General features: G+C 31.1%; 1 protein-coding gene across 2 annotated transcripts; it reads right to left on the bottom strand.

Moving 5' to 3' along the window:
• Window positions 1-4,453: 4,453 nt before the first annotated feature.
• On the bottom strand, window positions 4,454-12,751 carry LOC117925202 (probable E3 ubiquitin-protein ligase XBOS32). Of its 2 annotated transcripts, XM_034844136.1 has the most exons (10): window positions 11,428-12,751; window positions 11,236-11,295; window positions 10,978-11,049; window positions 10,694-10,869; window positions 10,383-10,543; window positions 8,483-8,541; window positions 8,329-8,375; window positions 7,412-7,552; window positions 5,516-5,607; window positions 4,454-5,278 (listed from the first exon to the last, which is right to left on the bottom strand). In XM_034844136.1, exons 1-10 carry the CDS (start codon window positions 11,620-11,622, stop codon window positions 4,752-4,754), a joined length of 1,530 nt encoding a protein of 509 aa, XP_034700027.1. In that variant the 5' UTR covers window positions 11,623-12,751; the 3' UTR covers window positions 4,454-4,751. The 2 variants fall into 2 exon arrangements, with proteins under 2 accessions (XP_034700027.1, XP_034700028.1); XM_034844137.1 differs by lacking the exon at window positions 11,428-12,751 and having other exon boundaries at window positions 10,694-10,861; window positions 11,236-11,300.
• Window positions 12,752-17,982: the final 5,231 nt, after the last annotated feature.

The following is a 17,982-nucleotide window of genomic DNA, read 5'->3' as shown; positions in this document are numbered from 1 at the left end:
AAAGGTTTTGATTAATTGAGATGAAACTTTAGTGGCAGTTTTATTTAGATTGGTCACTACCTAGTTTATGTAATTGTTTGTACATACTAGATTTTTGTGACATGGGTAGTCACTGAAGGTGGAGAAGTGTTTGAAAGATTGGTTAAGATGAGTAGGTAGACAAGATGAGTAGGTAGACACAATGAGCTTGAATGCATAAGAGGTTGTATTGCTTAGGATTTTGGCTTTTGAGTGGGTATGGAAAATTATCTATTTTCCCCTCTAAGTTACATAGAGAAACAAATTCTAATTCGTATTTATTGGTTTAAGAAAGAAGTTTTTCTTGGACCTAACCCTAATAATAGGCAAATGAATTCGGCTCATGGACCTTTTAACTTGGATTCTATTGATCTGAATTAATTAAAGGTCCATGCTTCAATTTCTTTTTCTTTTCCTTGGCAAGACAAATATGCAATCAATTACTTTAGAAATGAATGTTGAGTTGGCTAAATATCTCTTGACAAATCAATGTCTTCATTTTTCTTTGTTATATTGTTTTTTCCATCTATCATCATAACCAATAATTTTGCTTCTTTTCTAGCATAGATTGTAACTCATCTACCAAAATATTTTACTATATCATTAGTAAAATGATGTAGGAAATATTTCGGTGTATGTGCTTAAAAGTAATCACATCCAAGAATCTATTTTACTTTTTGGATTTTCTTTCTACTTTTTTTAACTTCAGTATTCTAAAAAGACTGGAACACTTTTTGTTTTCATGTGTAGTAAAGCTCTTAAACCAATTGGTCAAATTGTTGGCAAGAGATTTGATTATTGAATGCAAAAATATTTTTGAGTTTTATTTTGTTAGAGTATGCCAAAACTTATTCCTATACTTGGGCAATAGCTTACTAGGATTGGATGTTTTTTAGCACACAATGCTTTTGTCTTCCACTGTCTCAGTAAAGTTAACTTAGGTTATTTAATTTTGAGATTGATTAATCATTTCACATATATTTCACAAATTTTCTATCATGTAGACTTATGATGAAAAGTTGCAAAAGCTTAGAAAATAGGTTACAACTAGTGTAGCCATATATGTTGCATATACGATAGTTCTTGTTTCAATATATCATTATTCAAACCATTTGGAGAGGTCAATTTTTTATGAAGGAGATTGTGAAAGACATGCTTTAATGGAAAGACTTACACTAATGAAGAATTAAGATTGTCATAACCAACTATGCATGGGGAAAGAGGCATTCACAAGACTAGTAAATATACTTTAGAGAACAAGTCATCTTAGAAATAATGCACATAGTAATGTAGAATAATAAATTATGAAAGAATGAGTTTTCAATTAAAAGTTAGATTTTTTACTCCATATAGAAGCACTCGTTACCATTTAAAGAGTATAATGTTCATTAATTAGAAAATGTTTGAGATGTTTTCAACATTCGATACTAGTCCTTGAGAAATGAAATTAAAAGAGCATTTGGTATTTTCAAGAAAAGGTTTCTAATAATAGCTAGTGGGATGGAGCCACATTACCCTATTGACACACAAGCTAATATTATAGTAGCATATTGTATCTTACATAATTATCTTATGGGTGTTGATCCAGATGAAAGGTTAATAGCAAAGGTTGATTGAGAGTTTTTTAGTGAAGAAGTGGAGCTTGATTCAATGGTCTCAAGTTTAGCTAAAAAATGTAAGGAATAAGAAATCTTAAGGGAGAAAATAGCCATAGGATATGTGGAGAGATTACAATAGAAACCGTTGACAAGTTTTTTCAGTGTTTGATTTTTTTTTATTTCTTTCTATGTTTGATTTTCATGTGATATTAGATTTATGCTTTATATAATGTGGCATTAAGTTATTTTGTTTAGACATTTTAGATCATATTTTTCTTCTAATACTCTCTCTTTTATTTATGTTTTTTCTTCTAGTGTGTGATCTTCTCTTGGTTATAAATCAAAACATTCAATTCTCAAAAATGGATTAAGTGTATTCTTTGTTTGGTAGTTCACACTTTCAACCATAATTTGTTGGGACTTTGGTGCATAGTGTGCAATAGAAGTGTGATGACCATAGGTTTTTGCTCAACAATGCAATGGAAATAAGTTATGCATATTTTCCCATGTAATACATTTTTGTCCACATTTTGAATAGCAAAGAAATAAAACTCATGAATCATCCTTTTGTTTTAGAGGAAAAAGTTAGTTGGTTGTATACATGGTGAACAATCAATCACAATCCAGTTATTATTATTTCTCATCCTCTTGATATTACACTTTAAACGTATTTTGTTTTTTTTTTAATTATTTTAGATAGAACAATATGAAGACTTTGAATTGCACAAAAGTGTAAATGAAAAAAGAAATTTGACTTGTATTGATGAAATTGATAACTTTTTGATTGATCAGTTAATGGAGCAAATATGTAAAGGGCAAAAGATAGGAGAAATTTTCACTAAGACAACTTATGCAATAGTAACTAAGGAAATTGGTGAAAATTTTCATTTTCCTTTGAACTTTTATGCTGCTCAAGAAGTTTTACAAAGTGGTAATAGATTTGGTTTCAATGAATCAACCCAAATGATTGAGACTATCACAAAAGGTGGACTACTTATTCTAAGATAAGTTTATTATTATTATTATTATTATTATTATTATTATTATTATTATTATTATTATTATTCTTCTTTAAAAAAAATAAATAAATAAAATAAAACTTTTATGTTGCTCAAGAAGTTTTACAAAGTGGGAATAGATTTGGTTTCAATGAATCAACCCAAATGATTGAGACTATCACAAAAGATGGACTACTTATTCTAAGATAAGTTTATTATTATTATTATTATTATTATTATTATTATTTTGTCTATTGTTGTTGATTTTTGAATTATTATAAATAAAAAATTTGGATACAATGTAAAGATTGATTTATAATAGACATTACCATAATTAAACTTAGGTTTTATTAATATTTGTTTTATGATGTTAAAATTCCCTAAGCACATCCAGGAGCATCTCAACTTAGATACACACCTATTAGAAATTATAACAAGTTATCCATTCTCCTTGGAAAACACCAAGCAACAAGAAGTCTTGTCATAGGTGCAAAGAAAGATAACTTTGTTGGGCACAAGGACAAAATTTGGACATTGATGATGCAATTCCTATAGGATCATCACAAGATGGGTTTAGAGTTGAAACATTTGCTTTTGTTGAGAATGAAGGAACAATTGAAACAAATTTCTCATATGCATGTGTCTATTTTTGCACCAAAGTCAAGTAAAAAAAAGGAAAAAGAAAAAAGCAAAATATGATAGCATTGTAAGTAAATAATTAAGGTCAATTAAAGTTGGAATGGATGCAATTGTAGTAGTTTTTGATAGAAGTAACCTTCTAAATTGCACAAAAGAGCAATTGTTTGAAGAGATTGATAAGGTTGAAGGCATGAGTGATGTATCCTATATAAAAGCATATCAATCTCTTACTAGTAAGTGTGGCTCAAGCTTTCCTTGCTTGTCCAATTGATTGGCGCAACTTTAGTTGTCAATTAAACTTGGATCTACTTTTTTTTTTTATATATAAATATTTTTATTACATTAGTTATGAAATAATGATGTAGTAGGTTATTTATTATTATTATAATTATTATTTTTTATTATATTAGTTATGAAATAATGATGTAGTAGGTTATTTTTTATATTAATTTTGTTTTCTCTCTCATTTTTCCCTTAACTTTTCCATAGATAACTAAAGAAAAGAAAATTAATTTTGTCTTTTTTTCCTTAACTTTTCCATGGATAATGAAATAAGTGAAAATTTTTATATTTCTTTCCTTCTCTTTTTCTTTCTATCCACTTTTCCTCCCTCTTTTCTTTCCTTGGTATTTTTCAAGAATCTTAACACAGCCTTATAGATCGAGAATGGAAGAGAACCTAAAGCGAGAATGGAAGAGAATCTAAAGCGTACAAACTCGGGCCTGAAGTCAAATTCTTCGACTTGTTTTCAATGTGTTTTCAAATAATATCACACCAGAATGGGAACCTTTCTTTTTCTATATTCATACAATAAATCACCAAAGTGATTTAATTTATGCTCGAAACCTTTGACGAAGTTTATCCCTTATCTAAATCCTTTCTAGGACACCATTAATGGATTCAGATTAGAAAAAGCACCAAACAAGTCCGATATGTCGAATCATGTTATATGTAGGGACATGAGAAAAATCGACCCCAACCAGCGAAGGGGTCCCATTTGCAAGCAAACAAACTATTAAATCCGTCCTGCAAATAATTTGCATGGAGCTTCATTGCCCAATCTACCTCGGGTGGATTTTGCTAAGTTGGGGGCAATGCCCTTTTGAGCATGCCCAATTGATTCATGCATTTTCATTGCCAAAACCGATTTCAACACCATAAAAGCAATTTTACTACATTAATATCCACCCACAAACTTAGTACGCTATGCAACCTGACTTGCTCTCACTACAAATTGGAGGAAGTGATGAGCAAACATCTTATATGAAAATTAACATTCAAAAGAACCAGTTATCCAACTCCAGAGCATCAGGCATTTTAGCTGAAATCCCATGGATTTGTTGTATAGTGTGGGTGGGTGAGATTTTTGTATTTACAAACCCAATAATCATTTACAACCGAAGATTGAAAGCTTAAACAATGGACCAAAAGAAAGACAAATATAAGACATTTTTGTCGAGGAGAAAGAGAAAAAAAAAATAACAACTTCCCCGAATGGTCAGCATCCACTGCCGGTAGCTACATACTGATTGAGGGCAGAAAACCATGACCTTCTGCTCTCAGAGTGGGAAGCGGATCGTCTTAAGCCAGACCTTGAACACCTAGCCAAGTGGTTTCGCAAGTTTCGGTCAACCGTGCATGGAACCAAAGAAGGACTAGTGTCTGGTGCTCCCATGCAAAGGCTAGAGTTGAGTTTCACTGAAGAGAACCGTTGGCAGCTCAGGCTGCGGAATGAGGATCCGAGGGGGGAAATCCGGCTACAATGGAAATCAGGCTTGCAGAATGGAGTTGTTAGTGAGGTGGGCTCTGGCCCCTCACCGGAACATGTGCAAAACGAGAGGGACAAACTTGTTCTTGCAATCTCCTTAACTAATGGTTTTGTGCCTGGAAGTTTGACAAATGAAACTATGCCATTTCGGCAGAGAGGGCAGGCAATTGAACCCAGGGGACATTGGGAGACAGTTGAGCTGCTGTTCATGGAACAGAGGTACAAGGCACATTTTGTGCAAAATTCATGATCACAACCTGCACCATGAGGCATCCTACATTATTATGTGTCGATGAAGAACACAAACTCAAGAACCCATGGTGAGGACCAGGGTGTGAAAGCAAAGGGTAATAAAAAAAATTAACAGTCGTAAGTCCCCAGTTCTCCCTGGTCCTTCCAAGTGGAGCTATTGGGTTTCCACATGATTCAAATAAAGCAAATTAGATACATCAGAAACCTTCTGTTGATAATTTGCAAATTCTCAGGGGATTTACCTCGAGCAGCCACAGTGCACTTTCTTTCCAAACAAACAACACATGGATCCTGGCATGTTGGTAGGGAATCATTGTTCCTCCATCCACATTCTCTGCAAATGACCAAATGGCTTAATATAATTGTGACATAACTCACCCTTCCCATATCCCCCAGCTTGGTGGAAAAGATTATGAAATAATTATACAACATATTATAAGTAAAAAAGATGCAGGAAACCGGATTACCATATTTCCTCAAATTTCACAATAATTTAGACTAATAATTGAAAACAAACATATGTAAATCTACAATTACATCAATCTGGTACAGTATGTGTGAACCTAGTACTACTCAATAGGATATTTCACCTTAAGCACTTCCAAAAATTTGACTTACATAATTTATAAATTCTCCATGTTCTATTGTAAATTGGAAGCTGAAAGACAGCATAACTTCAAAATATATATATATATATATATATATATATATATATATATATATATATATATATATATATACAGTCTATGAGTTTGAATTCTCCATTATACTTGTCGAGGAAAGAGGTTCTAAATTGACAACAGGAAGGAACATAATGACATCCCCCAATTAAACAGAATAGTTGATCATTCATGTGGTTAATTAAGAATGTCAAGCCACAAATGATGGAAACCATTTCCTTTGAATTTCCATGAAAACAATTTCATTCAGTTGACAAAACATTCTGAATCCTTTAGAGGAACCAAAAACAAAAGAACTGAAAGAAAAAAAGGGGAGGAAGAAGAAGAAAGCTTACAAAAATGAATACTGCTTTCAGCATATGGACAAATATTAAGTTTTCTTAGTTGTGAGTCACAAAGTTCGTCCAAACACCCCTTAAATGTTCTATCAAATGTTATCTTATATATCATTTTGGATTTCTCTTCAAGAGCTTCTGGTTGCAGTATTTTAACCATTTCATTGCCTTCTCTAGTTAGTGTGGAGCTCAGTTGCAAGCAACTATGGTTGCATACTCTTTTCATATGAACTGACTTAGCAAGATTGTGTTTAGTGCTTTACCACATGCTTCCAGAAGTATATTAACCTCAACTTTGGGATTATAACTTCTCCCTTTCTCACTTTGGTTGACAGTTTTCTCTTGACATGCAGTTCCTTCATGAAGAAACACCAACTAAGGTTTGAGAGGCATTGGGATTCAAGTACTTGATCTCTCAATCCTGAACATGTCAATAATTGCATACACAGAGAGCCCCCTCTTGTGTTTAAAAAACTGCACTAGAATGAGATAACACATTATGGCATGAAAATGGGTCCCATCCTATTAACCCCCTCAAGCATGCCTTTTTTTACAAAGTATGAGACAAGTCAACCCAATAAGATGTGTGAGACTGGATAGACATATCCCATCATCCAACTGGGCCTATAACTTGTTGGACAGCACAGTACATTGCTGATCTCTTGAAAGAAAAACCCTACAAGGCACCACAATTGCTTGGCAAAAAAAACCAACTTATTTGGTGACTGAGTGACTTCATTTCTTCTAGCAGCCTGCCCTAATTGTTATTGGGACTTGAAAAATATATTTAGGATGCATCTTCAATAATACAAGGAGAGAACTTCATGGAATTTTCCATTCATTTGTCTCCTACAAAGCTTAGCACAAGTTCAGCTGGGCTACATATATTTTCTAAATCATCCCTCTTGTAAAATCTTTTACTCAGATCATTAAAGAGATACCACTTAGGAAAACCAAAACTTGTGAGCTTGGCATCATCAGGGAAGTGCTCAGAAATCTAGTTTGGAAAGAACATGTACAAATCAGAAATTTCAACACTCATGATGCAAGTTATATGGTTTTTAACAGAACAAAATTGGAATCACCAAGGTAACTCTTGAGTGAGAAAGTGGCAATCACTCACCTGGCAATTTTTACAATGCTCATAAGTGGAAGAGATAGATATGAGGAAGAAATAGTCCGTGACTGGACTTCTGGCTGCGTGCTAAGAATTTCCTCAAGCCAACCTCTATGCCATGATCGAGCAACCATCAAGGGAGTCCATCTTCAGAACATAAATTTAAAACAAGGAGAAGTTTACAATTTTTAATTGATCAAGAGAAAAAAAAAAAAATTACAAGACAAGATGCTTAAACCAAGGAAAATGCAGGTTTCTTCTGAAAGAGTCTGCAAGACACAGCATGCTGTAGGGAGGTGGTAGGAAGTCTACTAGAAATTATATATATATATATATATATATATATATATATATTTGTCAGAAACCAACTATGTGATTAATCAAATTGAAAAGAATATACAAAGGAGGACCTATCCTTCCCAGGAAACAAACTCTGACCAAAAAAAAAGAAATGATAAAATTCCAATTTCCTTTCCAAAAAACATAAGGCAAAAATCCATCACTAGAAACAAGATATTGAAAAACAAATGGGAATGGTTGCAAAATTTGGAAAACACCTCCAACACTAATTATAACAAAAAATAAAATAAAAGAAGCTGCCATTTCTTTCTTAAAATGAATACAAAATCTGGAATAGGGTCACCTCCATCACTCCCCTTAATATTTGTTACTGCACAGAAAATTTGCTAACCTATCTGCCATACACCTAATCTACTTGACCATAGAAGAAAAAACAAAATAGACTTTTGCATCCATGATGTCTACTAGCACCAGCTCCATCAAATTGCTGGTTTAGTTCTGAATAAGCTGCTTTCAAATACAAAATTAAATATAAATAAATAAATAAACCTTTCAGTGGAAAAGCACGAGAGAATTGCAGCGCATCAAAAAGAAAATGAACTGTAAGTGAATCATACACATACCCATTTGCATTTTCAGCAGCCAAATAGGCACCCCTAGCAATCAAAATCTGAAAGCAAAACATGTGTTAGATGATGTATTCCAGCACAAATACAATGGCAAATAGAATTTAAATATTCAAAAAACAAAATAAAAAAAAAGAAACTAAAAACATACCTGGCAACATTGTGCATTTCCACCACATGCAGCATAATGAAGAGGAGTGCTTCCCGCACCTAAGAAGTGACAACAGATATTCCACTTTAACAAAAGACATGATTGTGAAACAATAAACTCATGTTGGACTAACTGAAAGCTCTATCTATTATTCGTTGAGCACATCCTCAACAAAGTCAAAAGGTTTGTAAGGAAAGAATTAGAAACTTTGTGTTTTGACAAGAATCAGGAACTCCTGTTCAACTACTCCTATGCTATTTCTTCCTAGTAAAAAGCATCTTCAAATTTACCTTCTTCAGGATTGTTTACAATCAAGTCTTTCTTTATAGCCTTGTCCCAAATGCCTGATTTATCTCCATTTTTCCCTACTAAGTTTGTATCGAATTCTCAAGTCCTTTTCAAAGTTAAGGCCTTTGTCTGGCTTGTGGCACACAAGAAGGTAAATACTAATGACTTGCTACAATTGAGAAGACCCCACAAAGCTCTTAGTCCTGACATTTGTAAGTTGTACATGAAGCAAGGAGAATCAACAGATCATCTACATTGTTCTGTGTCGTCGGGGTTGTGGCACAGATTATTTCAGCTAGCCAAGATGGATTGGGTTCCTCCGAGAAGCATTTCAGACATGATGTCCATCAATTATAAAGGTTTTGGCAAATCCAAGAGAGGGATAGTTTTGTGGCAAAATGCGTGCATAGCTATAATTGAGGTTGTGTGGCGGGAAAGAAATGCTAGAATATTTGAGGACAAAGCTAGGAATTCAGAGAATCTTTGGGATTCCATTCATTTCCTTGCTTCTCTTTGGGCTTTGTGTTCCACGGTTTTTAAGGGCATTCCCCTTAACGTGTTATAACTAGATTGGCTAACAGTGTGTAGTTCCAACGGGACGGTCTAGTCAAGGGAGCTTGTTTGTAGTTTACATAGTTTAGTGTCTTGTTATCTTTTTGTGTTGTTTAGTTTCATCTTTGGTGGGAGGATTCCTCATCCTTCTATTGTACTTCTTTTTCTATCAATATATACATGTGTTGTTTCCTATCAAAAAAAAAAAAAGCATCTTCAGATTTATCAGTTTGAGTAAAACTATAGCACTACCCCACCAATGACAAAAAACAAAGAAGTTTGGAAACAATAGGAAAGGGAAAAAGGGAAAAAGTAAAGAAAAACAAAAAGATAAGAACTGCAAGGGAACAACAATTGAATGGGTTCAGTTTCAAAAGTCAACCATGCAGAAGAAAAGGGAAAAAGGTAATTTTGAGACTTAGACAAGGCTTCATTATCTAGTCTTTTTGTGCAGTATGCATCAGAACTAGTGGAATGGGGGGATGAATTGGCCAGCTCACAAACAATCACATCTGTTTCTCAAATGGTTCTAAACAATCACGAGTATTTGTAGGTTAATTTTCAAACCAGATTACATGAACTGACACACAGTGTTTAGGTGTGAGTACACACATGTAGGTGTCAAATCTTTCCAACCCCCAAATATCAGGGCATTGGAACATGTTTAAATTATTGAAGTTTTGTAAACCCTGTGGTAAAACGATTGATCTCCACAACAGTGTTACATGAAAAAGTCACTTATGTGGTAAGCTTAGGAACTTATTGTAAAGTAAAAATAAATCTGTCTCTTCATTTTGGGAACACATGTTGAATGTAAAGCTGTTTGCTCCCACAAAAAAGTGTGTCTAACATATATCCTATACTCACACCCATGTAATAACCATGTAACCAGAGTTTTCAATACTATGAGAAGGAAAATGGGGAACCAAGAAATCAACACAACAATTGTAAATTAAAATGAATTATGAATTTATCAATCAATAAAGAAAAACTATGAATTTTCCATCAGAAATTTAATGGATGACCACTAATCATAAGGGAATAGAAAAATTGCAGTCACCTATTAAGTCAATTGTCGTCCCATCTTCCACAGTGACCTCAGAAAGAGAAGCCCCTAAATCCAAGAGTAATTGCAAAGTTTCAACATGTCCATTCAGTGCAGCCATATGAAGAGCAGTGATGCCCCCATCAGCAGGTCTATTGATTACCTGACAGAGAGCTCTAGTGCAAAAAATATAAATAATAATAAATTAAATAATAATAATAATAATAATAATAATAATAATAATAATAATGGAATGGCAAATAAACAGATCGACTCAGCATAGTGGAAAAAAGGATGAAAGAACAAAAGGGCTGTGAACCGAGTACCCTTCATCAAATTCCGAAATAGATTCTTCCCTATTTGATCTTTTTCTCAGGATGTTCCAAAGATCAGGAATGCTAGGAATGTAATCCGCAAGAAGGAGCCGAATGCATCGAGAATGCCCATTCAAAGCAGCCAAGTGGAGAGCGGTACCACCATTTAGATAATCTGCTCTGTGAATCTAAACAACAATGCCCGTGAATTTTTAATATTTTGTATCAGATAAATTTGAAAAGCCAGTAAATGTTAATGGAATGTGGGAAAGATGGCATTGGATAAAAGACCCTACATTGGCTCGGAAAAGAACCAGTGTCTGAACAACCTCCCAGTGGCCATGTTGACAAGCTTGCATCAAAGCAGTCTGTTCATCAAAATAAAGAACATAATTCTTATTTTCAAAATAAAAATGCAAAGAAATTCTTGAAAGAAATTAAATAATCTAAAGTTCGACTACTTTTGGCACCCTAGTGTTTGACTTTGAGAAACAGAAACCACAAGAAAGATCTCTGGAATAAGAGCTAAATTTCAATGAGAGTTTGGGATTTACCTGTCCTCGATAGTTCCTGAGATTAATATCTACTCCAGATACAAGCAAGAGGGAGACAATCTAGAAACAAGGAACGATACAATCACCTTTGAGAAGAATTGAAATACAAAAAATTCAAGAAAATGAGATTGGTCTTTCTCAGAAAATAAATAAATCAAGTTGGGAAGCCTAATGTAGGCTAAGGAATAATACCTCATGGTGGCCCTGAGCTGCAGAGTAATGGAGGGGGGAATTGCGAACCCCAAAAGTTGAATACCTTGCAAGACGTGGATTATATTCCAATAAAGCCTTGGCTTCTTGAAGGTCACCATCTCTTGCCGCTGAAACCAGGCGCTCCCCAGAAGCAGAGCATCCAAAGGAATTCCCCACAATGCTTAGAAATCTCATGATCCTCCAAATTTACACCCCCAAATAAAACAAAAATTGTATTGTTTCCTTGCTTCACAACGCTTAATCTTCACCAAGAATGCATTACAGTATAATCCACAGGTAGATCTTCTCATGTATTAAAGGACTTCTAATCCTTGATTCTTAAAGGATTCGAAGAAATTATATAAAGAAAATTGGAAGAAAGAAATAAGTAATGGTTCTCTCTGCACAAAATTCCTTATTTTTCTACCAAACTATTAACAACCCACAACAAATTCTGGCACTGTCCTAAAATAAACAGGATGCTTCAAGGATTTGCACCAAAAAACCCTTATGAAGGATAGCCAACTGTGGAACTACCTATGGGAAATCCAATCTGGATGTGACCGTCTATCTATTAGTTAAAGATATCGTTAACTTCGAGAAACCCAAACAAACAGGGAAAACGGAACAAAAGAGAAAAAACAAAAGCCTCATTCACCACCTATATTAGCAAAACCGAATACTAAATTTTGCATCAAAAACAAAAATCTGCAATACCCAGATGAAATTGCGACATCACAGACTCAAAAACTTCCGATAGGAATCAAATCTCGACAACCCACTTCCGTATTTTCCTTGAGAAGCCAAAAACCTCGAATCCCCAATCCCCAATCCCCAATTTTCCCAGAGAAATCAAAATCTGCAATACCCAGATGGGTATTTTCCTCGTATGGTGAGTTTGATCTCAGGCCGAGAAGGGGAATGGGATAAGAAAAGATGGAAAATACAGGTGAGGAATAATATATGAAATGTATCGGAATGGGTGTGAGATGTGGTGCGACAAAATAAAGCAATAAAAAAGGAAAAATATCAAAAAGAAAGAGATGCGGATGTTTATGGGAGAAAGCGACTTTTACTGCAACCTCAACTATCAACCAACAAGCCTGCAAGAAAAGCGTGTTTTCATGATTGGATGTTATTAGCCAGTCAAAATATAGGTGGTTGGTTTGTTCCTTTCCCTCTTTACACACTCTCCATTGTGACACATTCCTCTCTGATCATGCTCTGACTACCATGCCCTGTTGCCTTGTTTCCTATTGAAGCTTCTTTGCCCTGCTTCATTCATACAACTCTAGAGTGCTCTTGGACTGTCTCTCTTTTCTTTACTTTCCTGTACATCTATCATGAAACCTACCCCAACAATGATTTTGATTGAAAGTAAATTCTTTATTTATTTATAAACCTTTGTTAGCCACACCTCATTTTTCTTTTATTTCAAAATATCCACCCAAAGATTGACTCCATTCACCCTAATAATTGTGGGAAAATTAATTTAACTTATCTTATTATTATAAAGAAAACTTTGAGAAAATGCCCTTTTAATCCCGAAAGGCATAAAGTTGGAAACCCCAATCCAAAAGTAGCTGATATATGAAGGAAGAATATTCAATGTTGACAGTACAAAATTGCGGTTGTAAAGGTTTTTACACATAGTCAACACTTAAAAATAATAAATAAATAAATAAAAGTCTATGCTTCTACTTGAGGAATTCTAAAGGGGTGTTCCGCACAATGTTTTTGTTCCCTTCATCCGGCAGAGTTTTTAATCTCATTAATTACGAAGAAAACGAAATATGAAGAATGGGTCAATTATTTGACACAACCGTCCCTCATTTTTCTCTATTCTATTTTTATTAAAGATAAAGTGAATTTATTATCAATAAATTTAATTTAATTATATTAATTGATATCAATAAATTACTTTTATTTTAATAAATACTTTGATTTTTTCTATTCAACCAAAGAAATAAATAGCACCTTAGTCAAAATAATTTGTTTTAAATGTTTGGATATGATAGTTAGATTATGTTTGATTAATTGGATATAATAGATATATGATACGATAAGTAATGAATAAATGATAAGATACATTATTCATTCTTTTTTATATCTTCTAATATGTTAATCATAAATTAAGATATAGAATATAAATCCCTTATATATCATAATTTTTTTATATTAATCATTTTACATAATAACAAATTTTGATTAAAAATTAAATTTATGATTAAAAAAGAACTAAAAAAATATTTATGAATAATACTAATATATGCATTCAATAACATATATACATGTAAACACTTTATTTATAAAATTTTAAATATTTTAATCATGAATATGATTAAAAGTAAGAGAGATTATTTTTAAAAATTACAAATTGAAATGTAATATAATTTTTGTTTTAAAAAAATATCAAATATTGAAAAAAAAATGCATTCTATTTTACTTTTTTGATTCATTTTACAAATTAAATATAATATATCACATTGAATATATTACCTCGAAAATACCATATCTCATTGAATAATAATATTTAAGGATACTGTATAAGTAGAAATGATAAATTATGCATTTCATTTTCAATAAGATATGAAATATAATATATATTATCATATTATATCCTCGTAATCAAATGTAGAATTACAATACGTTTGTAAGTGTTTTTTCAAAGAATTATAAGTCATTTTCAATTTTTTTAAAATATTTTTAAAACTTTGATATTTTTTCTCAAAATGTCGTTTATGTTAAAAATATTTTCTAAATGTACTATCAAATAAGTTTTTAATTTCATTATATATAAATTATGTGAAATGGGTAATGAGAGAAATATGACTTTTTAAAATATATATTATTTTAAAATAATATTCCTAAAACATGATGTTTTGCAAATGTAGCATTCATCTTGAAATATGAGTTAAATAAAGATAACCAAATTTAGTTTCTATATCCAACTTCTCTTTTTGGAAAGATAATTTTAATGTACAAGTAATAAATTCTTACCTTGAAAAGAAAAAATTCAATAAAAATGATTAAAACATAAAACACTTGCATTCAATTTATGGTTATGGTAGGTGTTTTACGAGGTCCCAACCCCAAATTGTAAATAAAATGGGTGAGAAGGAGAAACGGCCAGCTTAAAAGAGGGTAGAGAATTAGCTCTAATGAAGTGGCGAAGCCAACATGCTTCTTTAAGGTAGAATGATGAGCAACAACATGGGTTGGCCGGGGCCATTGGTGGGGTCGCTTTGGAATCTTTTCCACCTCCATGCTCTTAATGTAGTGTGCCGACCACTAATTAAGATTGCAGGGCTCAATACTTTCCGTTTCAACTACTCTATTAAAGTATTGTGTAGTGGCATTATAAGCTCTCTTTTTTTTCTTTTCTTAATATATAAATACATTAGAATATGTCCTTTGTGAGAATAAAACGCCAAACCTTCAAGCGCAACGGCGGAGAATTATAGAATTAGTGGGACGGTGGGTCTAATCCCACTTGCTAATGAATTGCAAAAATTAGTGTTTAATCACTTGGTGGAGAGATGAGAAGTCAATTTTGGGATATTAGAAGCCATTTCTAATGTTTAAAGATTTTTTTTTAACCTTATAAAATGGTGTATCTAGTAATTTGATATATCAAATATAAAAAACTAAAATATTATTAAAATTTTTAATTATATATATTTAAATTCATATAATATATAAATTATATTTATAACATCATCTATCCAATCACGATTCGACTAGATCCGACCATTAAACCATAAATCAATAATTGATTATTAATTCGATCAATGAACTGTAAATCGATAATTTTTTCGATTTAATGATAGGTTCAATTTTAAAGACATTATAGTAAAGCTTTAAAAATAAATCATTTGATAGAATCAATGTTTTAAAATTTTCTATATATATATAAAAGTGAAGGCACAAGACAAAATACATAAAATTTATTCAAGGATCAGACCTAAAAGACAAAATTACTCTAATTGTTAATTTATTCCAACTCTCTGTATTAAAAAGAAATTAATGAAGAGATATATTACATATTTATAATGAAATCAATATATCTACTATTTTAACTAATCAACCAAAGAGGCTAACTTATGTTTGTTTGTTTTAAAAAAAAATGATGAAAAATGCCAAGAAAAAAATATGAAGAAAACTACAACAAAAGAAAATTTAAGAAAAAATAAAATAAATAGATTTAAAAATAAAATAAAAATTATTTTTAGATAATTTTTCAAATTCATTTCATTTATTTTTTATTTAAATAAATATTAAATAATTTAAATATATATAATTTTCTTCACTAATTTTAATTTTAGTTTTTATATATATATAAAAAAATCAACACCCATTTTCTTTAATATTTGTTTTCACCAAACCAAATATAGGCTACTGCACCATGAAATCCAAGTTCATGAATTTGTTCTTCCCAAATTATAAGAAAAATCATTTTGTTTAATATTTTTCCCTTACATTTTTAATTTTAAAACTTCTTTTTATAGGTGTTTTCAATTTTAAAACTTCCCAATCAATAAGTATGATTTTTTAAACAAAGGGTTTGTTTTGGTCATATTTTCTTAAATTTGTTGTTAAAAAGTATTTTTAATTTAAAAATTAAAACTAGTACTTTGATATTGTCTAAAAATAAGGTTAAAAACACTTTTCAAAGAACCAAAAAAAAAAAAGAAACTCATCTAAATAAATAGATTTATGTTGTTTTTAATTTTTAAATTTTGATTTTATAAAAATATAATATTAATTAAATTTCATCTTATTAAAAATTTAAAATAGTTTTTAATTAAAAATAAATAAAAATATACTATTTTTAATATATATTATAAAATATGGATATTATCCCATTCATAAAAGGCATAATTAAATTTTTTGTTAAAAATAAGTAATAATAATGACTAATAAGATTTTATTTAAAATGAATTTAAAAAAAAAACAAAGTTTAATCCTTTTCAATATTTAAATAAGCCTAATTAATTTCGTATTTAGTTACAAAAAAAGTATCTTAGACTAGTTTTGTTTTAGTATGTAATTAATCCTTTAATTTTTTTAATTTCAAATTATTCTTAAAAATTAGTAAATTTAATATAGAAATGACAACGGTTGGGTTTGGGATAGGTTGGTCTCATCTAAACCCCACCCCATTTATTCAAATTAATTCTCATCCTCGGGTGGAATAGGACAGGATGGGTGTGCAAATTTCTCATAGTCGCCCCACTTAACTTATTTTTTGAATTTTTTTTTAATTACATAAAAATAAATATATTTTATAAATAATTAAAATATTATAATTTTTATAACTTATTTTATTGAAAAGTGTTTTATTATTATTATTATTATTATATTAAAAATAGAAAAATAAAATTAATTTTATATATAATCGGGGTGGGGTGGGGTGGGGTGGAATAAGGTAATATCCGAACCGTCCCTCCGGTTTTAAAAAAAAATCTCAAATCCAGGTTCTAAAATAAATTTCAAACTCGTCTCAAATCTATTTATTAAAATTTTAAATTCATCTTAATAGGAATAAGGCGGGGTGAAAACCCAAAAATACGCGCCTCATTACTATGCCTAGTTCTCATAAAGAATCTCCTAGCTTACAAGTTGAGGTTTAATAATATAAGATAAAACAAGAATTGAAGGTGCACTAAATATCTCTTTTAAGGCTCATCCTACATTGGTTTTTCCTTTTTTTTGTTTTTGTTTTTTAAATGAAGTGTGGGAGCCATTTACAAAGATTTTGAGCAGAAACTAGTGGTTGAACAGAATTTACTATTCATTGAGGGCTTAATGTAAGTTAGAGGTGATCATTACAAGCCAACCTGCTCCCTTGTCGACCACTAGGACAGTTGAGTGCAAGCTTGCTAGACATTCTCAAAAGTGGGTATTTTTGAGCTATCAATATTACAATCAGTTCACTACTTGGTAGACTGCCCAAGCATCCATTACTAAAAACAGATGCTCTCGATAGTCCTAAGCTAAATGTAATCCATGTCTTTGTGCTTAAGTCATTTTTAAAAACTTTTTAAGCATGGTTTCTATTTATAGAGATTTTTTTGTCCCATTTTAAAAAGATTTAAAATAAAGTTTGAATTTAATTGGATGAGATTTGGAGTATTAAGGTATTATAAAAAGAAAAAAAATTGAAATATTTTTTAATTTTAAAAATAATTTAAAATATAATACTTTATATAAGTACTTAGTACCTTTGGTAAAAATAAATCAAAAAACTATTTTTTACATTTGATTCATCAAACAAAATTTTATTGAATATTTCTAAAATTTGTTCTCAAAACCCTTTTTTTTTTTTTTAATTTGTTCCCAAAATCCTTAACCAATAGTACCTTGATTTTGTGTTTGCATTTTCTATAAATTATATTTAGAGTTTGAATTTTAACTCTCAAAACCATAATTCAAATTTCGTAGATGAATATCACGTTTCAAATTGAGGTAAATCTTTATTTGGAAATTGAAAATTCTAATATTTGAAACTTTTTTTTTTTTTTTTAAGTTTTTAAAATAAAGAATGAGTTTTCA

Source organism: Vitis riparia, chromosome 11, assembly GCF_004353265.1.
Source record: "Vitis riparia cultivar Riparia Gloire de Montpellier isolate 1030 chromosome 11, EGFV_Vit.rip_1.0, whole genome shotgun sequence".
In the NCBI taxonomy this organism is placed as follows: Eukaryota; Viridiplantae; Streptophyta; class Magnoliopsida; order Vitales; family Vitaceae; genus Vitis; species Vitis riparia.
Note: the sequence above shows the minus strand (reverse complement) of the source record. Positions and strands in the feature narration are given on the sequence as shown.